The sequence below is a fragment of the Megalobrama amblycephala genome, linkage group LG7 (genome assembly GCF_018812025.1).
Source record: "Megalobrama amblycephala isolate DHTTF-2021 linkage group LG7, ASM1881202v1, whole genome shotgun sequence".
Classification (NCBI taxonomy): Eukaryota; Metazoa; Chordata; class Actinopteri; order Cypriniformes; family Xenocyprididae; genus Megalobrama; species Megalobrama amblycephala.
The window spans coordinates 31,287,622-31,315,293 of record NC_063050.1 but is presented as its reverse complement, the minus strand read 5'-3'; the positions used below and the strand labels follow the sequence as shown (position 1 = coordinate 31,315,293).

The 27,672-nt window shown below is 36.5% G+C and overlaps 1 protein-coding gene and 1 long non-coding RNA gene across 2 annotated transcripts in view; one reads left to right on the top strand and one right to left on the bottom strand.

Moving 5' to 3' along the window:
- Positions 1-27,672, top strand: part of LOC125272292 (calsequestrin-2-like) — a 41,343-nt gene that overhangs the window by 8,463 nt on the left and 5,208 nt on the right. The window contains exons 2-10 of the mRNA XM_048197044.1: positions 19,770-19,854; positions 19,989-20,089; positions 21,295-21,406; positions 22,537-22,610; positions 22,781-22,911; positions 23,011-23,056; positions 23,152-23,206; positions 23,349-23,449; positions 23,541-23,615. Of these exons, the coding sequence (XP_048053001.1) occupies positions 19,770-19,854; positions 19,989-20,089; positions 21,295-21,406; positions 22,537-22,610; positions 22,781-22,911; positions 23,011-23,056; positions 23,152-23,206; positions 23,349-23,449; positions 23,541-23,615 (780 nt within the window). The remainder of the gene's footprint in view (positions 1-19,769; positions 19,855-19,988; positions 20,090-21,294; positions 21,407-22,536; positions 22,611-22,780; positions 22,912-23,010; positions 23,057-23,151; positions 23,207-23,348; positions 23,450-23,540; positions 23,616-27,672) is intronic.
- Positions 14,127-15,219, bottom strand: LOC125272316. The gene is made up of 2 exons (XR_007185813.1): positions 14,828-15,219; positions 14,127-14,649 (listed from the first exon to the last, which is right to left on the bottom strand). It is a non-coding gene; the product is annotated as an uncharacterized LOC125272316 (long non-coding RNA).

The following is a 27,672-nucleotide window of genomic DNA, read 5'->3' as shown; positions in this document are numbered from 1 at the left end:
GGTGAACTAACCCTTTAAAGGCCCCTGCACAGTTCTGCCCACTCTCTATCTTGCCTGCTCCGACCGACACTGCATCTGCAGGGTTCTGCCTGTTGGCCTGCCAGGCTGACAGGCCTTGACCTGCCCCCACCATGTGCTTACCTAGAGGAGAAAAGGACTCTTTTCCCACTAAAAGTCAAACTAACCATGCAAGTTTTTCATCGTTCCTTCATTCAACGCAGAAGACATCGATTGCAACTTCAGACCGAACTCTTAGGACTTTCTACTGCAACAGTATATTCGGACACTCTTTAAACAGCTGAGGCATAATTCAAGTATTGTGTGATATACTAAATTGCTGCTAGTTAGTTAAAGTTGTGATCCCCTTTGTTAACAAAGGAGCTTTGTAATGATAAGCTGATGATACTCTTCTCCATAGCTCCGTTTTCTGTTCCCACTTCCAGTTCCACTCTATCATTTCTCATTTTACCTATGTACGTGTGACTTGTGTGTATGTATGTGTTGGTTAGTTTAGTTATGTGTTCATGATTTAGTTAATAAAACTTGTGCACAATACATATTTGGTTCTGACTCCCTGTCTGCAAATAAATTTTCACTTAAATGATCGATCTTATTAAAAGCTCTAAGCGCTGTAAATGCTAAGAATTAATTGTTTTTCTGTGGCCATGAAAAATACCCTTTTCTTAGAAGTAATTAATAGTCAATACTGAGTGTTCACAGGATGAATTGATTGATTGATTGATTGTAATGTTAATGTTGCTACATCAAGTTAATCTGATTAACTGATTCAAATATTCATAATTAATCATAATAAGTTATGAATAATTATTAATAATTATTAATAATTCCCCCTTTGAGCTAACTCGTTCCAATCAGTATATTGGATAAGTGCATTCGGTCTTAAAGTGACAGCAGCCCAATATTCCTACTGCTGTCTGTATCATAAATGTTTATGAAACAACAAAAGACAAAGAGAAAATCACTCACTGCTCTTGACTTTTATAACTTTGATAAGGCTTCATCTATATTTAATATATACAATAAAGACTATGCAGTTTTATTATACATTTGATTATCTTATTCACTACTTGTGTTAAACCTAATTGAAAAACCAAAAAAAAAGCACTGATTATTTAATTTGTGTATTTCTTCTATTGTATTTATTGTGCTATTGCTTGTAATTTGGTCATCCGTAGAAAAGATTCTTAGCATTGAGCCCTGCATATCTAGTCTGGGTAAACCCAGCCTGATCTGCTGGCGATTTGATTTCGCTCGGCAACTCAGTCTGGAAACCTGTGCATTCATTTCTGCTGCGCTGTTACACTTTTGTGGGAACCAATCACAGACTGGCTTATCCACCTTGCTCGCTTTTGGCGGGTATAACACGATGGCGATAGAGAAGCGACGGCAAGCAGCTTTCAAACTCTGTCTGATCTACCCGTCTCTCCAATAACAATGCACAATCACAGTGATGGAGATTGTGTTAAGCATTTACCTTATCTGAGAGTAATGTAGCAGAGCGTTGATTCGACAGTCTCTTCATAGGAAGATTACAAACGGCGATTGATGACACACGACGATTCTCTGCTGTTATTTTGGTGGTTTGCTTCACGATGTGAGTACAGGACTCTTTTACTTCAATGCCCCTCGATGGTAGACAATATTTTTATTATTTGCTCTATATGTTTCGTCTCCCTGCTTCTTGAATCTCGCGCCGCCTGAGCTGACTGGAATTCTTTTTGGTTGTCATGACAATGACGTAGTTTAGGGCGGCTATATTCCGCGTTCATTTACACTGAACTGAACAGTATCAGAGTCGCCTTTTAAACTCTCGACGATGCTGAATGACTTCTTTAGTTAGCAAACAAATTGCTCGAGTGGGTGTAAATACCGATCACTTTCATGTTTTTTTGCACAACCTGCAAAAATCGCTTGATGCCATTGCTGGTTCTGCAAACCGCGGATCAATGCTACAAACCAATACAAACTAAACCTGCGTCTCAATCAGCTCCCTAGTTCCCTAGGTCGTGAATCAGTATATCATGAAAGTGAATGTGGCTGATTGCCTGATCAGTGCCCTGACTACTGAACTAGGGAGCTGATTGAGACACACGGTAAACCTGTCTGGAGTTTTCGCATCGCTCTGCAAAGTACGTCACCCGGATCGTTGATCTGATTGGTTGAAGGACTATCCAATTGCGTGACTAATGCTCGTTGATCACGCCTCTTGTGCAGTAGGAAATACATTGCAAACTCCCCAGACCAATGTTCAATTTTAAATTGAGCTTGGTCTGGTGATAGCCAGACTACTGCATATCTGCATGTGCCTCAGATTGTGATGTACTAGTAGCAGCCAAAAAATAATCTCATATAAAAATGTTTCAACAGTTGTTGTTTTTTTGTAAATTCTTTTTTATATGTATTTTTCTTTATGAATTTTTTCTTTTTTTTCTGTTTTTTTTTGTTTTTTTTTTTAGAACTGGAGTACCTAATTTTTGTTATTTTCTAATGAGAATTTGCACTAGATTTCACACATTGCAATTTTAGCACAGAAGCCTGAAAAACTTTCTTGATTGCCCTTACGAAAAGAAGTTTATTCAAGTGTGCTATTAGTATACTTCTTTTAAACTAAAAATAAGAAAGTATACTTTGTCTACTTTTTATATACTTCTCAGAAATATACTTTATGTACTTCTGAGAAATATACTTAAAATTGCACTTAAGTATACTTAACTTATAATTAAAATGGAAAGAGTTCAAGAACAGTTAAAGGTATAAGTATAAAAAATAATACATAAATAGGAACATAGTAGTATACTTGAAGTGCAAAAATAATATATAAAAAGTAAACTATAAGTGTGATGTTATGTTCACTTAAAGAAAACTTACAAGTATACTTGCACTTAACTATTTAAAAGTGTACTTTTATATACTAAAAGTACTAGTAATAAAATAGTAAACTACTAGTATACTTATAAGTTTACTTGTAGTACAGATGCAGTACAAATGAGAACCGTAGCTGTAAACTAGTGTACTTAAAGTTTACTACTGTTACACTTATAGTACACTTAAATGTATACTTCAATTGGGCCAATTTAGTCCTAGTGGTATTAAAATAGTACATATACAAGTTTACTACTAGTACATTTATACTAGTATACTTACTACATAAAGTATACTTTAAAAATATACTTGAACATTACTTAAGTATACTTGATAAAATGAACTTGAAGTATACTTCTTTTTCGTAAGGGTGTTGTCATGTCATAAGCTGTCATCAGATTACTGATCTCATGTGTGACTTAAATTTGTTCCCAGTATTTTTTTTTCTTTATTATTAAAAAAAAGCTAAATTGCATTTTTAGTTGTGGATGTCCCAATTTGGATACATGAGGTGCAATTTTCAGAGAAATGTTCATGTTACATATTTTGGTTGCATTTGTGATTTAATGAAAATGTAACTGGTTGAGTAAAGTATGCACATAATACCATAATATCGATATATTGATCATTACACCCCTGGATAGAATTGAGTCAAAATCATATCCCAAAGTCTTACCGAGTTATCGCCAAGTGTCATATTTCTGACTATGAGAATCGATATCAGATTGCATCATGATGAACCATTTGATTTACACCCCTACTGAAAACATGTTCAACGCATATGATGTTATGTTCTAAACCATGCAATATACAGTATCTGCCCCTAAAATCCACTTTTGCCCCAGACTGAACTGCTATTACTACAGCCCCATTGACTCGCTGTGCCAATGCATTGACGGAGTTAACAGTTGGATGTGCCAAAACTTTCTTCAGCTAAACAAAGAAAGAACTGCATTGTGTTTGGAAACAAAGATTAAGTTCTCAAGGTGAACGCATACCTTGACACTAGGGGTCAAACAACTAAAAATCAAGTCAGGAATCTTGGTGTGATTCTGGAGTCAGACCTTAGTTTCAGTAGTCATGTCAAAGCAATAACTAAATCAGCATAATATCATCTAAAACAATATTGCAAGAATTAGATGCTTGTTTCCAGACAAGACTTGAAGAAACTTGTTCATGCTTTCATGACCACCAGGGTGGATTATTGTAATGGACTCCTCTCTGGCCTTCCCAAAAAGACCATAAGACATTTGCAGCTCATACAGAACGCTGCTGCCAGGATTCTGAGCAGAACCAGAAAATATGAACATACCACACCAGTCCTCACGTCTTTACACTGGCTCCCAGTTACATTCAGGATTGATTTTCAAGTATTATTACTGGTATATAAATCACTCGATAACCTGGGACCTCAATACATTGCAGATATTTTTACTGAATATAAACCGATTACTAAGATCATTAGGATCACATCAGCTAGAAATACCAAGGGTTCACTCTAAGCAAGGAGAGTATGCTTTTAGCTATTATGCCAGCAGCAGCTGGAACCAGCTTCCTGAAGAGATCAGATGTGCTCCAAAATTAGTCACATTCTAATCCAGACACAAAACACATCTGTTTAGCTGCATGTGCATTTACTGAATGACCACTGTGCTACGTCTGAACTGATTGCACTTTATTTTATATCTACTCTTTTAATTCTTTTTCTTGTTTTTATTTTATTTTTAACTGTTTTAATGCATTTTATATCAATCTTTAATGCATCCTCCTGATTGTTTTAATGCATTTTAAATCTCACTGTCTGGTTGGAAGAGCAGGAAGAATTGGAAAGTAAGCCTTTGTGCTGTTAGCTCTGGAAAATTATATGAAAGATTTGGAGAAAGGGATGTACCTTAGTGGACAAGACAGCTCTGTGGTAACTCAGTGTGGTTAAGAGATTTCGGTAGCACTTTATTTTACAGTACGTGTACTTTCCTGGTACATATATAGTAATTATGTTGTACATACAGGTAAAAGAGTGGTAACACAAGGTACTTACCTGACATGTATGTACATGGGAACTAATAAGAAACACTGCTGTACTTTCCAATGGAACATACATGGTAACTACTTTGTACCTATAGACAAGTGTCGGGTAATAACAGGTGCTTACTTATAGTGTCCGTATATGGTAACTAACAGAAACATTACTGTACTTACTAATGGTATGTATGGTGAATATTTTGTACTTACCGACAAGTGTGGGTAACAACAGGCACTTATGTGTGGTAACTAGTAAGACACATTACTGTACTTACTAGTGGTATATACATGGTAACTATGTTGTACTCACGGACAAGTGTGTGAAACAAATGTGCTTACCAAAATGATACACTGCAGTAACTATACAGCACTTCATAGTGTTAATACTTATCAAGTAGTCCTTTTAAGCAAGGCTTTTGACACATGACAACTGAGTATACCAAGTACAGTAGTGTTACTGATCTGTATGTATGTCATCAAAATACCCCTATTAAGTGAATTATTGTCCTGTAAAGATTAGGCAAGTTGAACTGCAAAAGTATATCATCCAGTACTCAAGAAGTATCTTGTACCATGCTTATACCTCACCCTAAGTAATGTGTAACTTACGCATTAACTAACTGGTATATTCACTAGTACGTTCATAATAAGTACATGGAAATAGGATTGTAAAATAAAGTGAACCCTTGTACATAAACCTTACATAGGAATTACCAGCTCTTACCAGGTGTAACTTACACATTAACTAACTGGTATATTCACTAGTATGTTCATAATAAGTAGTTGGAAGGACTGTAAAATAAATTGAGCCCTTGTACCCTAGTGAAAAAAAAGTATACTAAGTATACTTGCAGCAAGACTAATTATTAGCATATTTCAAGTGTGTTAATGATTAGTTCATTTAAAGTGTGTTATTTTGAAACAACTAATTTTGTACTAAGTATATTTAAGTTGAAATTAAGTAGTATTAAAATACAACTTTAAGTATATTTAGTATACTTATGTGTACTAAATTGGAACAACTTCAAGTATACTTAGTACACTTTAAGTATATGTCTGTGTAGGGACTAATTACATGCTTGATTAGTGATATTAAAGTGTACTTAATTTTTATTATAAGTATACTTTATTTGTGTTATAAGTATATATTTTTTGTTACAATATAAGTTGCATTATTAATATACTTTATTTGTGTTATAAGTATACTTTTATTTGTGTTATAAGTATACTTTATTTCTGTTATGAGTACACTTTGTGTTATAAGTACATTACAAAATAATTATGAGTGTCTTCAACTTTGGCTTATTCCAAATACTAAAAATTACACACTTTGCAGTCAATAACAATACACTTTGTTATTACTTATACTTTGTATAATATAGTCAACATTTAAAGCGGATCAAAACCTTTAATCAAAGTTGTCCTAACTTTTTTGATCCACTTCAAATGTTGACTACTGTACTTTGAATTACATAATCTCACACAATACAGTTGTGCTACTATTTAAAGAGTTTAACACATTTTCCCAAAGTTGAATGCATTTGTTTTCAAGGCCATTCAATTAAATAAAATATAAGAACATCACTAATGAAGAGACATTTCATTGACAAATCCAATAGTTTTTATTTAAACTTAATATAGATCCAGCATAATTTACCATGTTTTTCATTAAAGAAAAAACAAATATTGGACCATGGTGACCCTCTATACACAAATACAAATTACACATTATATTCCATTTTCTGATGAGCTTCTCATTGTGTCTGATAGCGTGAAGAACAGCATCTGTTGACAGAATATACAAAGATATAAGACACTTTATGTTCAACCCTTTATTCACGTTTACAATAGTCTGTCTAAATCCTACATTGAACCAATACTATTTTTGAACAGTAAATGAGGATTAGCAGCAGGGAACTGTATCAGAATGGCATGTCAATATTGTTTTCGGTACATAGTCAAGCATAAAACACTTTATGAATTAATATCGTACAGAATACGGGCCGATTTGACCAATCATATGAATGTTTTGGTGCTGTATACAAACATGTGCCATGAACCACCACATAAAAACTCAAAAAGGAGATATCAAGCCGAAATATCGCTCTCCGTTTGTTAAAGAAAATAAAATAAAGTTTGTTAACTGGTAGACTACAACTCACCTCCCAATAGCAGCACTTTTCTCCGGTTCTTTCAGGATCGCGTAGGCCATTAGATTAGCCGGTTGTCGTCGCCATCACGGTCAGGCTGCGATGTCACTTGATTGAACTGGTCAGAATCCCCAAGATTGAGCGATGTATTGCACTTTCAGTGTTTTATTAAATAAATTATACATTGCGACATTATACTTCACCTGAGTGACTGAGCGAGTAGATTCAGACGACAACCGTGACGTCAGCAGCTCTGATTGGCTGAAGGCAGTGAGCATCAAAATCTGATTGGTCACAGACCAAGTTGAAGAGACATTTGAATTCCGATAAGTTTAACCACTCGACATATTTTTTCGCATTACTTGTGCTGCTGGTGTGTTGTTTAATATAGATTTGTGTGTACGATTGTAAAATGATTCTGCCAGTGTAAACTTAATAAACATTTACACATATTTGGAAATTATAGGCTACACTGCATTTACTAAATGGGCTTAATGCATTCATACTGAAATAAATAGTACAAGTAATATAATGAATTCCAAGGATGAAGAAGTAAACTTAAAAAATATACTCAAATTTAACATTAGATACACTACAACTTCAGGATATTAAATAATGTATTTTTTAAATATACTTTCAGTGCATTGTTACAATGATCATTTTCAGCACACTGTTAAAATATACCTCAAATATATTTTTATAAAGTGCAAATAAATACACTTTTAAAAAATAAACTGAACTTACACTTCAAGTATATTTTTCTAAAATATATTTTTTAGAAAATATACTAAAGTACAATTATTTTAAAGTGTGTTAAAAGTTGCATTGTGAAAATATGATACTAATATACTTTTTATATATTTAATGATAGTACATTTTTTGTTAGCATATTTGCAGTGTACTATAGAAAAAGGGAATATATTTAAAATACAATAAAGTATACTTTTTTTTCACTAGGGTACATAAACCTTACATAGGAATTACCGTGATCTCATGAGAATACATGTGTATTTTTACATAAAATTTGGTTTAACCACACGTACGTTTTCATACACACAAAAACATACATTACGTATTAACAGCAATAATAAATCATGTAACGTAAAGTTTGAATGTAAATGAATTCCCCTGTAATAAAATCATGGGATTAATGTTTTAAATTTGTTGTATATATTCAATTGTCATATCAATACATGTTTTCAGTCACATTTTTTGAATACAGTTTACTCATCTACTTAATATGAAATAACATTTCTATTCGTGACTTGTAATATTTAGTTTGTCTGCTGTGTGACACAGAAGATGTTTTCTCCTATGCAGCAACATAGGTGTGATTGGCAAAGGACAAAAAAGCAGGAAACTATACGGTGCACTTACCATGGGGGCGGGGCTTTGTTATGGGGAGGGGCTTATGGAGGGGCGTGGCTTGCTTTTGTACTTTTTTTATGATAAAGTTATGTAAAATAACTGCTCAGTGCTGCAAAACAGACAACTCTGCTAATGCTAACTTAATTCTATATAAACTATTAGGGGTGTGACGAGACAAGATGGTGAAATACACGACTAGAAAAAATATTCTGCAGGTGTATTTGAAATGTTTTAACTAATCATCTTGTAATGAATGTCATTTCAGTTCTACTTTCTGAGACTGAATTATCATATGCAGTAAAAGACAACAATACTCAAGCACTGTAAAAGGTTTTGCCACAAACTCAACTGACTGACTTCTCTTCTGTATGATTTCAGTCTCTTCAGATCTTACTGTACATGATTTATGAGCTTCTACAACTTTTGACCTCCTAACTGAACTCCTTTCCACAAACTGATCATAGAAATAAAAACAGTATAAATAAAAATGGTAACACTTTACAATAAGGTCTCATTTATTAACATTAATGTATTAACCAACATCAACTAACAATGAGCAATATATTTGCTACAGTATTTATTAATCTAACATGTTAATGTTAGTTAATAAAAATAGTCATCCATTGTTAGTTCATGATAGTTCACAGTGCACTAACTAATGTTAACAAATGAAACCTTATTGTTTGTGCTTAATAAGATTAAGAGAAAACTGTTATTAATTTTGATGGTAACACTTTACAATAAGTGCAACCATAATCACACTCTCTCAATATTCAAAGTGCAAATAAGACCATTTTTTTCTTTGATACAGAGCTAAGACATGGTTACAACTACACTGCCCAACCTAAAATAGCTTTCATATTGAGAGATATCTGTATTCATCAGGGAGCCGCTTTCAAAATGCGGGGTATTGAAATCTCGTTTGAATGCGCGCTCGCGTTTACTTTCACTTTCGTGATCGCGCGTACTCTGTGAATGTGGAGCGGTGGCGACCGTTATCCAACTTAATTAAATGTTTTTTTATTTAAATACAAAGCAAAACGACAGTGGAAGCATAATGTAAACGTAGAGGTGGCATATTCTTTCCTAATCATCTTAACACTCTGTCATGGCAACATCACAAGACTACTTTTCGCCTCGACGAGAAATCTCTACACATTTTAGTCTCGCTCGTCACACCCCTATAAACTATATAACAGCATAGGCCTATTAGTTACTAGCCTAAACTGGACGGAGACACGGAGCGCCCTGTAACTCACTGACCTGCCTGCGTTCACAATTCACACGGTGCAGATGGGAGGGAGAACGGCTGACTACACAGTTTATGGGAATAAATTGTGTATTTCCCTCACAATTGTCACAAAAACTCAGTAGTCTGTAACGTTACACTGTCTGTCTGGTCTCTCTGCGCGTTGCTTTGCGAGATCATGCGGCGCGATTTTTTTTTCCTCACTGCTGCACGAGTCTGCGTGAGAATATGGGGGTGTGGCGTGAGAGCGTGAGAATTGGGTCAATTACGTGAGTCTCACGCTGAATGCGTGATGCTGTGTTCACACCAGACGCGACTTGCGCGAATAAATCGCGCTATTCGCGCGTAGTTGGACGCTTGAACATTTTGAGTTTACTCGCTTCATTCGCGCGTGACATTCGCTTCATTCGCGCGTTAAAATCCCTTCACAACAGACGCGAATTCGCGTCATGAGAGGGGCTCTCCCGCTCCTTTATGTGTCCCAGACTCTCCCACTGCTTTCTGCACACTTCCTCTGAATAAACACAACTTGTCAGTGGGGAAATAATTGTAAATTACAGCGAATAAGATCAATTGGTCGTCTTTAGTTGGCTTGTAGTCTTAATATGTATGGGTCATTCTACAGAAACGTCCACTTTTCTGTCCCTAGACTTTACAGAAATATTACACTTGAAAAACACTTTAGGATTACAATTTTTTTATATTTTAATATGAAACAATATGTTATTTGAACAATGAAACCTTGTTGAGCCATCAATGTGGCAATATTTGTTTTTTAATTAATTATAAAAATTCCAAGCGCCACAGAAGTGCTCGTCCCCACAGTCATGTACAGAGGGAAAGTGCTTTATTTTGAGCTCACAAACAGGTTTTTCTACCATTTCAAATACAATAATGTATACATAACTATCAAATATATAATGTAAATGACATAAAAAAAACAAATGCTAAATAAAATATTATAAAATATATAATGAATGTAGTGGTCCCCTGGTGTTGTGTCACTGGTGTTACCTTTAACAAAAATCTCTTATTTTGAAAGAAAAAAATCACACTGATGACATCACTTGACTTCCTTCTACCTGTTTCCTGAAGATCAATGAAGAAAGGCCAATGGAAAGTCCACTATCTCTTTTCAGTTATCAGATATTTTAATTATAAAATCATATTTTCATATGAAGCTTTTAGTTGAAGTCACTGGTGTGACCTACTTTATTGCTAGGGAATTTTAAAAAACTAGAATACAAATGGATTAAATTACTTGATTTAGTGAATATATCATGATTGACAACATGTGGGTTGACACCTTGCAGCAGCCATTTTGTAAAATGCATTTTTTATGAAAAATGTCACTGGTGTTACTGTCACTGGTGTTACCTTTTTATGAAAATATCACTGGTGGTACCGTCACTGGTGTTACCCGTTTATAGATAAACTTTATTTAAAGCTATTCATTTAGTTATTTTGCATAAAAAAAGCACTAAGATTACATGATTCTAACTTTTCTATCTCATTGTTAATCCTCCTTTGGTCAGATATGGCTAAATTAAGGGGATTTGGCTAAATTCAGTGCAGCGACTTTACAGACAGTTTTAAAATGTTGTTTATAATCTTTTACTGACTGCTTTCACTAAGTGTCAATGACAGTCTTTTATTGTACACCAAATGTAAAAATTTAGTCCAAACTACTTAATTATAGTTGAAAAATTAAGGATCTTTGGTCTTATGTATATGTCACTGGTGATTCATTGTGTCACTGGTGTTACTGTTTTTGTCTGTCACATTAAATAAAATGTCATATGTGACATGATAATAATTTTATATTCATTGAATTCTGCTACACTCAAGAATTAAGATGTAAAGGATTGTATCATTACTTGTTTATTATTGTTTTTCAAATATTTTTTATTGTTATAGCAAATACATGGTTGCGCAATTGAATTAACATCATTCAATCACACTTTTAACAAACCTGATTAAAATAAATAACACACAATCTCCTTATTTTTTGCATTATCATTATTATTCTGTAACTCTGACTGCATGTGCTGAAAAAAAATGAGAAATAATATTTCATAAAAATGTTTAAAAATGCCAGAGAAGTAAGGTAACACCAGTGATAAAAAGAGGGGACATGCAGTATTTAAATAAATGTACAAAAAAAATAAAAAATCATTAAGCTGTCATTTATGTGTATTCATAAAGTCCAAGTGTAAAATAATAATGTGGTCTAAGTTTAAATGTTAAAAAAAGAAATACATTTTAAGACATTTTGTCATACCAAAAGTGGACGTTTCTGTAGAATGACCCGTATATATATATATATATATAGCTCTAATTGAGTAAAGACCGTTTTTTACAACTTATCAGATTGTCCGACCTCCTCATTCACTTTCTTTCAAACACGATCCTTTTTATTTCTGTTTCTATAAATGTATAAAGATGTACAGCGACGATGATTTTGTCCTCCATTGTTGTTTCGAAATTCTGCCTCAGCTCGCTACGTCACGTCACTACTAGAGCAAGCTCCTGATTGGTTAACGCGGCGCGGAAATTCGCCAAAGTTCAGATTTTTCAACTTGCGCGATTCGCGCGAATCGCGTCATTCGCGCCGCTTCATTCGCGCGAATCGCGCCGCAGGATGTCAATTCGCGTCTTTGCATTGACTTAACATGTAAATCACTCGCGCTTACCGCTTCATTCGCGTCCGGTGTGAACGCACCATGAGAGTTGGCAGCCTTGCCGTTACTTTGCTAAATTAGGCCAGAATCGTTTAACATTAATGTTATGGAATCATGACAAAAATGATCAATAGATTGGTTAAATTTTACTAGACCTGCATATAAAAATGAAAGACAATATGGATTTGCTTATCTGAATCATCCGTGTTCACTGAAGCTGTTCACGTGAGATGGTTGGGCGCGGTTGGGTGTGTGCGCATTCATAACAGTGCGCGTACACTTTGAACTTCAATCGTGACAAATGATTGGACAACTTGCAGAGTGACATGACGACATGAATCAGAGGCACAAAAAACGTTGACAGCGGTGAGCGGTCATTATGTTTACCAATACTCGACCCATCGCAACCGCCGCAACCCTGACCCCCCACCCCCCAATTTTTTTTTTTTTTTTTTTTTTTTTTTTGCATGATTTACAAGAGCATCATTTTCAGGTCGGAAAAGCCGGATTTCCGGATTTTTCCGGAAGAATCACACCCCTAGAATACAATCCAATACAAAGATACATCAAAACACAACATATATTCACAAATCGCACCCATTTTATTTGTTTGCTGTACTCCATATCTTTAGAATCCATATGTTTGTAAGGAACAGATCCAAATTCAGCCCTTTATCCATCAATCTTCATCTTCATTCTCAGCAGCGACGCGACGTCACAGTCAAAGCTCGCGCTCGTTATAATTTAAATTTGAAAGGAGCGCCACCCTCGAGAAGCGTTACGACATGGTTTACGGCACTGATATCAAACGCTCATTGGCTCTCACCCATAGCTCTCACCTGCTTCGTTACAGATTGCGACATGCCATGTTTCAGTGGATTGACATTTGAATGAGTGCGCGCCTTCACGTAGAGAAGCCGGATTCATCATATTCTGCTCTGTAAAAAACTATTATTTACCGCCAGAGAGGACTGCGACTGCAATTCATCATCATTTGAACTACTTTTGGTACAACATTTTCGCAATAAATAAATTGTTGTGATTACACTTGTTTGTCTGTCATTCTTTTATTTAAAACAGTACGGAGTTTTAATAAATGTTTATGGGTTACTTTAAAGGTAGGTGTAGGATTAGCAGCTCAAAATATCGTTTTGATGTTATATTTTTAATAAAATTATCATTTTCATTTACAAAAATGTACGTTTTGTGTCTTTGAAAGCTATGTATGCTCTTACCAGGTGTAACTTACACATTAACTGGTATACTGGTAATTAACTGGTAGTCACTAGTACGTTCAGAGTAAGTACATGGAAATAGGACTGTAAAATAAAGTGAACCCTTGTACATAAACATTACATAGGAATTACCAGCTCTTACCAGGTGTAACTTACACATTAACTAACTGGTATATTCACTAGTACGTTCATAATAAGTACATGGAGATAGGACTGTAAAATAAAGTGAACCCTTGTACATAAACATTACAAAGGAATTACCAGCTCTTACCAGGTGTAACTTACACATTAACTACCCAGCTAACAAAAAAAGGTCCCCAGAACGTCCCCTGAATGGCCTCTGCGAACGTCCCCCGAACGTCCATGTGTAGGGTCCTCTGGCTGTCCCGGGGACGTCCGCAAAGACGTCCTCCGGACATTCACGGGGACGTTCACAGGACGTTCAGCGGCCATTCGGGACGTTTAGGGGACTTTCGATTAAGTCCTCTTATTGTTTTTTATTTTACTTCTAGGTTAACAAAAGAACACAAACACGTTGTAAGGAGAAAAATACATTTATTTATTTATAATAAATTATCAGTTTCATAATTGTTGTGCTCTTTCCGTGTGTGTGTGTGTGTGTGTGTGTGTTATGCAGTTGTGCACGCGCGTCTCTCGTTGTCAGCTGTGGCAGTCCGATGGCAGTTTTTTCGATGGCTTCTAACCTAAAACGACAAAATGAACACATTCAATAATGTTTCAGGTATCGTTTGTCTATTAAGAAACATTTGTTACTGACAATTTGGATTCGTGAGACCAAGATTAGCGTACATTTGAAGATAGGCCGTAACGGTCAGCCGCGACGGACAACAACTTCAGCAAACGTTTGTAAATGTAATCTTGTCATATAATTTAAACTTTACAAGATAAACAGTGGTTATGGTAGCTAATGTCTGCTAAACTAAAATTTAAAATACCTTTTTGACCGACGAAAGAGAAAACTCAAGGCCTCATCTGAGAAAATCACCGGCAGGACCGTTAACTGTCGACGCCGAGCGTTGCCATGGATACATGCGCGTAACCTAAAGAATGACGTCACTCGATTGTCACTTGCTTGTATCTCACAGTGTGGCTATATTACACTTTTTGCCACATGCTATACCTTTCTTATGTGTAAAAATTAAAGTAATTTTTTTAAAATAACTTTTCTTTAATAAAACCATGTTTGACAGGTATTTATGGGTATAGGAATTGTCTTACCTGTGTTATTTTCCAATTTCTTTGCCAGCAAAGTGCTTTTCCATTCTTCATCTTTTCTTTGGCTGCATTCATCAGTTGAAGTCAATAACATTATTTTAGAGCTCCAGTTCAGGGTGATTGGGACACTTTTTACCATTGAGATGACTTGGATAAAATGTCCCATTCTTATATTATCCCACATCTTATATTCAGTAGCCTACTATTGGGGGGCATCATGATTTTGATGTTTAAAATTTTAACTGCTGAAAGCACACATGATCTGATGACATCTTTAATTAGTTAGTAGGTTGAAGTTACTCCATTATTTTTTCCCATAGGCTAACATGAAAGTTGTTCATTTTTAATATTTACTTCATTTTACAATGAATGGGTCATTCTACAGAAAAGTCCACTTTTCTGTCCCTTTACAGAAATATTACACTTGAAAACACTTTTTTTTATATTGAAAACAATTTTTTTTATATATTTTAATATGAAACAATATTTGAACAATTAAACCTTCTTGCGCATCAATGTGGCAGTATTTGTTTTTAAATTATAAAAATTCCAAACAGCACAGAAGTGCTCGTCCCCACAGTCATGTGGGAAAGTGCTTTATTTTGAGCTCAGAACCAGGGTTTAAATACAATAATGTATGCATAACTGTCAAATATATTATGTAAATGACATAAAAAAACAAAAACAAATGCTGAATAAATATTATAAAATATATTAAAAAAAAACCCTGGTGTTGTGTCACTGGTGTTACCTTTAACAAAAATCTCTTATTTTGAAATAAAAATCACACTGTTGACATCAATTGACTACCTTCTTCCTATTTCCTGAAGATCCATGAAGAAAGACACATGGAAAGTCCACTATCTCTTTTCAGTTATCAGAAATTTTAATTAGAAAATCATAATTTCATATGAAGCTTTTAGTTGAAGTCACTGGTGTGACCTACTTTATTATTAGGGAATTTCAAAAAACTAGAATACAAATGGATTAAACTACTTAATTTAGTGAATATACCATGATTGACAACATGTGGATTGATACCTTGCAGCAGCCATAAAATGCATTTTTCATGAAAAATGTCACTGGTGTTACTGTCACTCACTGGTGTTGTTTATAGAAAAAAAAACTTTATTCAAAGCTATTTATTTAGTTATTTTCCATAAAATAGCACTAAATAATGTGATTCTAACTTTTTTTTCCTATTGTTAATCCTCCTTTGGTCAGATATGGCTAAATTGAGGGTATTTGGCTAAACTGAGAAGCTGAGAAGCAGCGACATTACGGACAGCGTATTTTACAGACATTTTTAAAATGTTGTTTATGATCTTTTACTGACTGCTTTCACTAAGTGTCAATGAAAAGTCTTTGATTGTATAAAAAATGTAATAAAATTTAGTCTCCTCTCCTTGATTATAGTTGAAGAATAAGTAGGCTATCTTTGGTCCTATGTATCTGTCACTGGTGATTCATTGTGTCACTGGTGTTACTGTTTTTTGTCTGTCTCATTAAATAAAATGTGTCATATGTGACATGATAATACTTTTACATTCATGGAATTCTGCTAAACTCAAGAATTAAGATGTAAAGGATTGCATTACTTGTTTATAACTGTTTTTCAAACATTTCCATTGTTATAGCAAATACATGCATAATTAAATTAGCATAATTCAATCACTTTTAACTAACCTGATTGAAATTAAAAAACAAAACAAACATAATCTCCTTATTTTTTTCATTATCTTTTTTTCTGTAACTCTGACTGCATGTGCTGAAAAAAATTGAGAAATATCATTTCATAAAAATGTTTAAAATGCCAGAGAAGTATGGTAACACCAGTGACAAAAAAATGGTACATGCTGTCTTTAAATGCACAAAATAATAATAATAATAATAATAAATCATAAAGCTGTCATTTGTATTCATAAAGTCAATGTGTAATATAATAATGTGGTCTAAGTTTAAACGTTAGAAAAAGAAATACATTTTAAGACATTTTGTCATACCAAAAGTGGACTTTTCTGTAGAATGACCCGAATTCATTTACTATTTTTACTTGAAGTAAAACCATAATATCAACCTGCACAACAAAACAATCATGGTTTCTGTAAATCCATTATCATGTTTAAAGGGATTTTTAAGGAACACAACCTCCTTTAAATCCAGTAGGTTTAGTTTCATTTGCCCTTTGTCTGAGTTTCAAGGTGTCAGGTCTGTTGATAAAAGGCAACGCTGTTTTTTTTTTACAAGTGTTGTTATGGAAATACCAGATGAGGGACGTCAGTAGGACTTTCGCAAACTGGCAAGGACTTGAATGTCCTCCGAACGTCCGTCAGCGAACGTTACAAAGCGGACCAAACGCGGACGTCCTCCGAACGTCCGCCAGCGAACGTTAAAAAGCGGACCAAACGCGGACGTCCCCCGAACGTCCGTCAGCGAACGTTAAAAAGCGAACCAAACGCGGACGTCCCCCGAACGTCCGCCAGCGGACGTTAAAAAGCGGACCAAACGCGGACCTTAACGGACGTTCACAAAGTCCGGGGGACGTCCCTTGTTTGCTGGGTAACTGGTATATTCACTAGTACGTTCATAATAAGTACATGGAAATAGGACTGTAAAATAAAGTGCATCCTTGTACATAAACATTACATAGGAATTACCAGCTCTTTAACCTTTGCAATAATAAGCTTAAGCATTTTAAACAGTTAGTAAGTACAGTAATGTGTCTTACAAGTTACCATAAATAAGTGCTTGTTATTACCCACACTTGTCTGTAAGTACAAAATATTTACCATGTACGTACTATTAGTAAGTACAGTAATGTGTCTGTTAGTGACCATATACGGACACTATAAGTAAGCACCTGTTATTACCCAACATTTGTCTATAGGTACAAAGTAGTTACCATGTATGTACCATTGGAAAGTACAGCAGTGTTTCTTATTAGTTCCCATGTACATACATGTCAGGTAAGTACTTTGTGTTACCACTCTTTTACCTGTATGTACAACATAATTACTATATATGTACCAGGAAAGTACACGTACTGTAAAATAAAGTGCTACCGAGATTTCTTGGTTGAAAAGAAATTGAAACCGCATGGTGAGAATGGTTCGAACTTAGTGAACTTAAAGGGTCATGAAACCCCCGTTTTACCCTGGTCGTTCATACCTCAAAGTTCAAAAACGTCTGTTAAAATGCACGTAAAGCTCTGGAAAAGTGGGAGTGTAGAGGGGGAGAAGAGGGGAGAGAACAACCAATGAAGCACAGACGTAGTGCACACTCATTATACAGAATAATGAATGTTAATATATGAGCACGGAGAAAATGACAACAAACTCCCAAGCACAAGGGAGAAATGCTAAAGAATATTTAATAGGGCTAATAATAGGCTACTTTGCTTACGTTTACGAGCGCTGCAGTCTCAAAATCAGTCTTGTCTATTAGAATAATCGTGTCGTCGCGTTCAGATAGGCTACACCACTGTATCAGTGTCCAGTTTGCACATATAATTCATTTGAAGAAGACTAGATGAAATATGTGTGCATAACTACACCGTGCTGGTTAATGTTTGGTGCAGGAGAATGTGTGAAATAAAAACTTTAAACACGGATACTTTATTCTGTATGAGCTATGAGCCACGTGGCTAGTGTTGTTAAACAACGCAAAGCTCCACGCTGAAACCGATCATATGTGCGCTCCGTGTATTTTTCATGTGTTCGTATTCAAACTACAGTTCTGACCACATCGCGGGCAAAATACAAACAACACTCATCTGCTGCTGTGCTGAGGGAAACATACACACGGCTCGCGTGTTTGAACGCAGCTAGAGCAGGCAGAGGTGAATGAGCCGCACTTTTGTGAAATTTGAATTCTCCACTGTAATGTGATCTCATGCGAACTTCTGTTCTGATCACATCGCAGGAAAACACATTGTGTTGTAGCACTGAGGAAACGAACACCAACATTATGTCTCTGAATGACAACATAGAGACTGAGCTGAGAGAAGTGATAATTCCTCATGCATAATACCACAATTATAATCTTATGCATACTACAGTGCAGTGATTGTATTGAATGTGCTTTAAGTTATGAATAAACACAGAAACTGTTGACGTCAGCATGTTCGACCAGCCCATACTTGGAGCCAACCAGCACTCCGGATCTTTGCCGGTGGTACACGATGACGTCACATTTTGTGACGTTGCTCCGACTTTGCTTTTCAAACCGTAAGTTAGAAATCGCTCTGAAAAATGAAAAATAACTAATTTTAACTTTTAAATAAAATTAATAAGTACCTTTAGTGTTTTCAATGATATACAGCCTATACATATCTGTTCACAGCTCAAAAAATGTGTTCTGGGGTTTCATGACCCTTTAAGGTTCAGTACCAAAATTAACTGAGTGTGCACCTGGTTAGTCCTAGAGCTCCCCCTGGCTGATTTTAGGACAAAAATTAGATCTGTTGGAGATTATTTAGACGGCAAGAGAAAACCTCTGAGAAAGACAGCCAATATGGGGAAGTCCCAGAGCAAGCTTGACAATTATGATACACCGGTATTAACATGAGGTCGAGACAAATTAAAAATTACATAGAAAATTATACTAAAGATTTGGAAAAAAGGGATGAACCGTAGTACCAGAGCAAGAGTAACGCATGGCTACCTGACAAATATTCTGACTGAAACTCTCTGACTCTGCTTTTATTGTTATTTTTATTTCTTATGCATTGAATTTTTATTCTTATGTGTTTGTTTCCTTTTCATGTAAGGCACTTCAATTACCATTGTGTATGAAATCTGCTATAGGCCTATAAGTAAACTTGCATTGCCTTGTCTTACAGACTAAAGTTGTTTGTACAGACTGGCAAACTGGTATGCCATGACTTCTGAGAAAAATATTTCTCACACAATGAATGTACTGATGTGTCTCTTCCATGCATCACTAGCTCGCTGCTCAGGTTCTTGAAGACAAGGATATTGGTTTTGGAATGGTTGACTCACACAAGGATGCTAAAGTTGCCAAAAAGCTTGGTAAGAAGCTTTGTTTCCATGAATTACTGTGATAATAATATTGCTTTTTAAATTAAATGTTCTTACTCTACCTTTTCAATAAAAATGCCTGATACGTCTTAGTATCTTTGAGATATGTGATCTTTGTCCATTAGGTCTGGAGGAAGAGGGAAGCATCTATGTTTTTAAGGATGAAAGAGTGATCGAGTTTGATGGAGAGCTCTCTGCAGACACACTGGTTGAATTCCTGCTGGATGTGAGTGAAATTTACTGGGCTGGAAGTGTCAGGGCCCGGGTATTCATAAAAAATCTTACTGCAAAGAGTAGCTCCTAGTGACAAAATTCGAAGAAAATTCTTAGAAATGTGTGCATTTCCTCTTAAAATTAAATAAAAATCCTAGTGAAAGAAAAAAGTAATTCAGAAAGCATTTTAAGCCTTAAAAGAGATCTTAAGGTCCAAAATTGGTAGGAGTACGGACAAGGACTTAAGAGGCTTAAGAGTTTCTTTAGCAGTGGAGAAAATGGACAAAACATGAAGAGGGAGAAGAAATGTGTTGCACACAATGCATGACAGTGAGATAATAAGACGCTACACATTAAGACGCTACACATTAGATTGTGTAGGGATCATGTTTGTGACCGATCTTATTAGAGAGCGCAGCACAGAAATACCATAGCGCCAGAAATGGAAGTAGTCACTACATTAACATATTTGGCAACTGGAAAAATGCAACTATGCAGCAGTGATGATTTGGGTCTGTCACAACCTTCTATATGCAAAGTGATCACACAAACAATTACAGCACTTTCAGAACCTCTTATTGTGTCGCTGTTCATTTCCAAGTATGACATTAACAGCATGGTAAATGAAAAATAAAGAATATTTATATAATGTGTGAGTACACTGAAACAGGAAAAATAACGCCTGTAATTTCAAAGTGAAGGCTTATAATCCACACTATACATAGAAGTGATCTTTTTTTCCCTTCTTGGACAACAAACCAATCACAGTATTCACAAGACATAGAAATGGGGTCAGCCCCGCCTCTTCATTAAGTTAAAGTTTTTGTCTTTTCCTCACTCAGAGTTGCTCTCAGATTGGTCTCGAATCGCGCTTAAGCTAAGACTCCTACATAGAAGTTTTAAAGATAAATTAGGAGCTTTCTGAGAGGATTCTTAGAAGCTTTAAGAATACGGACCCAAGTCCCTGACTGTACTTGTTTTTATGATTTCTTAACAGAGTATATATTAATACACTTCTTAAGTAACAGCACATATTTATAATAAGATTCCTGTTCTGGATCAGTATTATTATAATTTGTAGATACTTACTGCAGGAATATTTTACACACAAACATAAGGCTAAACAATTTTGTGCATACTGTGGCTGTATGGAACATACTAACATTTGATACATGGCTTTTCTTTCCCATTCTGTGTGTATGTCACATCATTTTTTAGCTGCTGGAGGACCCAGTGGAGTTAATCAGTAACCCCATGGAACAACGCGCTTTTGAGCGAATGGATGAAGACATACGCCTTATCGGCTACTTCAAGGGTGAAGAATCTGAGCGTGAGTGGCATTTTTGTGTCCCATTGAAGTATGTATGTAAAATTATAATTTTGTGGCTATGTTATAATAAGTATGACTCACTCATTCCATTCATTGTGGATTTATGAGGTATTTATGAACTAGTTATATTGTGTCTTATTTGGCCCAACGTTTTTCTCAACTTCAGCGACATATTGAATTTGAATAGTTGGGATCTCTAAGATCTCTTATTTAAGGCTGGTACATTCTTTGAACATGTTCAGATATTTTTTGTGTTCAAATTATATTTGTATGTTTTTATTTAATGTTGCTTTTTTCTATTTCTATTCATGGTCTCTATCTATAGGGAAAAAGTAGAGGAAATGTAATGCAACTGTCCATAAGTTGAAATATCAAAAATGGGCAGAAATATCTAACATACAGGTAGAACTGGGGAAGGTGGAGGGATTCTAAAAGTGCACTCCAAACTGCTACAGCAAATGCTGAAGGTATTTGAAGTATTTGAAGGTTGAGCAACAAGTTCATTGCCTACTGATACAGCAGGAACCAGCTGTGCTCTATAGAGAATAATGTGATTGCAAGCAGATTGAGTTAAGGACCTATCAGCCTGTACCAGCTAGAGTTTCATGACGGAACTTTGTATTTATGATTTACAGCTCATGAATTCTTTGATTATCTGTGCTGAGTTATCAATCTGAGTTGATTATCTGTGCTTTTGGTGGTGTGTGTTTGACATAATTTATGGCCATAGCTCTGTTTAAGCCTTTTCCTACAGTATGTCTTGTTAAATCATACAAGTCCAGATGTCAGCTTAACCGGGCCCTGTGGTAACCCCACATACTATTAAACGCAAAAACAGCTGATCAAAACAGCTATAGAGCCATTCCCTTAAAAGGGCATTGCAGAGAGTTAGGTGAGAGAGTTTATCTTCTTTACATGATTGCTATACTGTTTTATTAAAAATCCCATTTCAGCTGGGAGATAGCTGAAGCCTTTGCTGTGACCTCTGGATATGATGTGAGAGCACATGCTTGATGCTTCAGCACTAAAATATTTAATTCCCAGTGTTTAATATTTTATTACAGTTTTTAAGAGTTGATGGATAATTATATTTGTGTTTGTATTTTTCTCACTCTCTTTTTATTTCTCAGACTACAAGGCCTTTCAGGTCACTGCAGAGAAGTTCCAACCATATGTGAAGTTTTTTGCCACTTTTGACAAAGGGGTGTGTGCAGTCCATTCTTTTACAATAAAAAGTTATGGCCATGAGAATTTATTTTGGTGTATGTTATTCTGGTATAAAAGTGAGAAGATATATGTGCGTAAATGGCTATGAACATTTTTTAGGAAACAGGATTCTGTGTTGGCTTTATTTGTAACCCTTTCATGCTGCAGGTGGCAAAACAACTGACTCTAAAAATGAATGAAATCGATTTCTACGAGCCTTTCATGGACGAGCCTGTATCCATTCCAGGCAGACCCAACTCAGAAGAGGAGATAGTGGACTTTGTTAATCAACATAGAAGGTGATATCAGTGGTAACTGCAGAACTTTGACATAGTTAAAAAAATATTATCTAAAGTATCCACTTTTATTCTAAAAACAGAGTGTTTGATCTTCCCCAGGCCCACTCTGAGAAAGCTTCATGCTGAGGACATGTTTGAGACTTGGGTGAGCAAGACTGGATTGTGGGACTATCTGTAAGACTTAACTATTGAAAGTAATCTGTTGATTAAATGGCTACTGGTTATCTACTCAATCAACAGGAGGATGACATGGATGGAATCCACATTGTTGCCTTTGCTGAGGAGGAGGATCCAGGTTGTTATTTCCCCACAATGGAGAGCAACAACTTGAAAACTGTTTATTGCTATCACCAAGACTAGATTTTGTACCTCAGAATGATTGTATTATTTGCTTAGTCAATCGCTTAATTTGTGCTCTTTTTTCCCCCACTTCATAGACGGTTATGAATTCCTGGAAATTTTAAAGGAGGTTGCAAGGGACAATACTAAAAACCCAGATCTAAGCATAATGTGGATTGATCCTGATGAATTTCCTCTGGTAAGATGTTATCCCATCCATTTCTACACAGTATTTCTCTGCTTGAACTGAAACACTTGTGACAATATTGTAATAGTTAATTCATCTGCAGTTAACTTCCTATTGGGAGAAGACCTTTAAGGTGGACCTTTTCCGACCCCAGATTGGTGTGGTGAATGTGACTGATGTAAGTAACTTTGACCTTTGGTTTTGATGTTATTAAAGTATTTTTTTTCTGTCCTAGCATTCATCTCTCTGTTAAAACACTTTGTGTTTCTTTTTAAAAACTTCTCTACATTGAAACTTGTAGGTTGTATATGACACATTTTAGCTTTAAACTATCATACTCTTTTGAGGTAAAGTTTCACATAACATACCCATAATGATCTACAGCATGATAAACCATTTAATCACACACTATTCTTTATTCAAATTTTAATTTTACAATCCTAACACCTACTGAAATGCCTACTGTTTTCCTTGGTTAAAAATCCAACCTTTTGGGCACATTTGGGGCCCTTAACATGCTCAAAAACTCTTAAAACTTTACACATGGAATTGTGGAATTATGGAATCGTTGGAATCGTCAGCCATCTGGGCCGAGCACAGGTTGTCATAGGGGGTTCGTGGGGGGGTTTTGTGGTACACTCTTTTATACAGTGGATACGGAAAGTATTCAGACCCCCTTAAATTTTTCACTCTTTGTTATATTGCAACCATTTGCTAAAAACATTTAAGTTAATTTTTTTTCCCTCATTAATGTACACACAGCACCCCATATTGACAGAAAAACACAGAATTGTTGACATTTTTGCAGATTTATTAAAAAAGAAAAACTGAAATATCACATGGTCCTAAGTATTCAGACCCTTTGCTGTGACACTCATATATTTAACTCAGGTGCTGTCCGTTTCTTCTGATCATCCTTGAGATGGTTCTACACCTTCATTTGAGTCCAGCTGTGTTTGATTATACTGATAGGACTTGATTAGGAAAGCCACACACCTGTCTATATAAGACCTTACAGCTCACAATGCATGTCAGAGCAAATGAGAATCATGAGGTCAAAGGAACTGCCTGAAGAGCTCAGAGACAGAATTGTGGCAAGGCACAGATCTGGCCAAGTTTACAAAAAAAATTCTGCTGCACTTAAGGTTCCTAAGAGCACAGTGGCCTCCATAATCCTTAAATGGAAGATGTTTGGGATGACCAGAACCCTTCCTAGAGCTTGCCGTCTGGCCAAACTGAGCTATTGGGGGAGAAGAGCCTTGGTGAGAGAGGTAAAGAAGAACCCAAAGATCACTGTGGCTGAGCTCCAGAGATGCAGTCGGGAGATGGGAGAAAGTTGTAGAAAGTCAACCATCACTGCAGCCCTCCACCAGTCGGGGCTTTATGGCAGAGTGGCCCGAAGGAAGCCTCTCCTCAGTGCAAGACACATGAAAGCCCGCATGGAGTTTGCTAATAAACACCTGAAGGACTCCAAGATGGTGAGAAATAAGATTCTCTGGTCTGATGAGACCAAGATAGAACTTTTTGGCCTTAATTCTAAGCGGTATGTGTGGAGAAAACCAGGCACTGCTCATCACCTGTCCAATACAGTCCCAACAGTGAAGCATGGTGGTGGCAGCATCATGCTGTGGGGGTGTTTTTCAGCTGCATGGACAGGACGACTGGTTGCAATCGAGGGAAAGATGAATGCGGCTAAGTACAGGGATATCCTGGATGAAAACCTTCTCCAGAGTGCTCAGGACTGGGCCGAAGGTTTACCTTCCAACAAGACAATGACCCTAAGCACACAGCTAAAATAACGAAGGAGTGGCTTCACAACAACTCCGTGACTGTTCTTGAATGGCCCAGTCAGAGCCCTGACTTAAACCCAATTGAGCATCTCTGGAGAGACCTAAAAATGGCTGTCCACCAACGTTTACCATCCAACCTGACAGAACTGGAGAGGATCTGCAAGGAGGAATGGCAGAGGATCCCCAAATCCAGGTGTGAAAAACTTGTTGCATCTTTCCCAAAAAGACTCATGGCTGTATTAGATCAAAAGGGTGCTTCTACTAAATACTGAGCAAAGGGTCTGAATACTTAGGACCATGTGATATTTCAGTTTTTCTTTTTTAATAAATCTGCAAAAATTTCAACAATTCTGTGTTTTTATGTCAATATGGGGTGCTGTGTGTACATTAATGAGGGAAAAAAAAGAACTTAAATTATTTTAGCAAATGGCTGCAATATAACAAAGAGTGAAAAATGTAAGGGTGTCTGAATACTTTCCATACCCACTGTATGGTTGTATTTGAGGGGCTCTGTACCGCACCCCTTTACATCTACAGTAACCAAACTTCATACAGCCATGGAGAGGCAACAAATTTATGGTGAAAAAAGGGAAACAGGAAGTGTGTTACACCGTCTGCATACATTGACTGATTTTGATGAAACTTCAGCTGTGTTTTTGTTGTAGGGGGCCGATCACATGGATTTGACTATTGTGAGTCAAAGTCATAGTGCCACCAACTGCAGTAGGAAGTGTGTCACTTTCAAAATGCTTTCTTACTGTGGCACGATTTGCTTCAGTCTTCATCAGAATAATGTCAAGACACTACAGATGTACACCTGTGAAAGGATTCTTGATATATTGAATACTCTTGTCATGGCAACGTGTCAAACTTTACTTTTTTGGGGGGTGTTTTTAAGACTCTTAGCATGCTTCAAATTGCATGAAGCTCAACACACAAATACAGTGCATCTGGAACGTATTCACAGCGCTTCACTTTTTCCACATTTTGTTATGTTACAGCCTTATTCCAAAAGGGATTAAATTCACTATTTTCCTCAAAATTTTACAAACATTTACATTACATTTACATTTATTCATTTGGCAGACGCTTTTATCCAAAGCGACTTACAAGTGAGGAATACAACATGCGAGTCGTCATGACGAGGCAAATAGACAAGAAGTGCTCATAATACAAGTTATAGGCAGTGCTCAGATTATCCTAAGCTACAATAGAGAGGGATTAGAGGAAGTGAAAGGATAGGAATAAGAAGGTTTTTTTTTTTTTTTTTTTTTAAGATGAGGTTAAGTGCTCACGAAAGAGATGGGTTTTCAGCTGTCTTTTGAATATTGCCAGGGATTCCGCATTCCGGATGGAGGCAGGAAGATTGTTCCACCAGCAAGGAACAGTGAACGAGAACGTTCTGGAAAGTGATTTTGTGCCTCTCTGTGATGGTACCACAAGCCTTCGCTCCTTTAATGAGCGCAGGTTTCTGGTAGGAGTGTAGACCCGTAAGAGTGAGTGGAAGTAGGAGGGTGCTTAGCCTGTGGCTGATCTGTAAGCAAGCGTCAACGCCTTGAATTTGATGCGAGCAGCAAGTGGTAGCCAGTGAGATGAAGAGAGGCGTGACGTGGGCTCTTTTGGGCTCGTTGAAGACGAGACGTGCTGCTGCGTTCTGAATCATTTGTAGAGGCTTGATTGTGCATGATGGCAGTCCAGCCAGAAGAGCATTGCAGTAATCAAGCCTAGAAATGACCAGGGCCTGGACCAGAAGTTGTGTTGCATGTTCTGTTAGAAAGGGCCTGATTTTCCTGATGTTGTATAGTGCAAATCTGCATGACCGAGCTGTCTTTGCAATGTGGTCTTTGAAGGACAGTTGGTCATCAAGGATTACTCCAAGATTTCTGGCCGCATTTGACGGGGTAATTGAGGATGTACCTAGCTGGATGCTGAAATCGTAATTTAGAGTCGGATTGGCAGGGAAGACGAGAAGCTCAGTCTTAGCCAGGTTGAGCTGTAGATGATGTTCTTTCATCCATGCCGAGATGTCCGCCAGACAGCTTGAGATCCGTGCAGCTACTGTGGGATCATCTGGTTGGAATGAAAGGAAGAGTTGTGTGTCATCAGCATAGCAATGGTAGGAGAAACCATGTGCCTGAATGATGGGACCAAGTGATGTAGTGTAAATGGAGAAGAGGAGGGGTCCAAGAACTGAACCCTGAGGAACACCCGTGGTCAGTTGATGAGCTTTGGATACCTCCCCTCTCCAGGCAACCCTGAAAGACCTTCCTGTGAGATAGGATTCAAACCAGAGAAGCGGAGTACCTGTGATGCCCAGTGATGAGAGGGTGGACAGGAGGATCTGATGATTCACCGTGTCAAAGGCAGCAGATAGATCGAGCAGAATGAGAACTGATGATTTGGAATCAGCCTTTGCAATCCGCAGGGATTCAGTGACCGACAGCA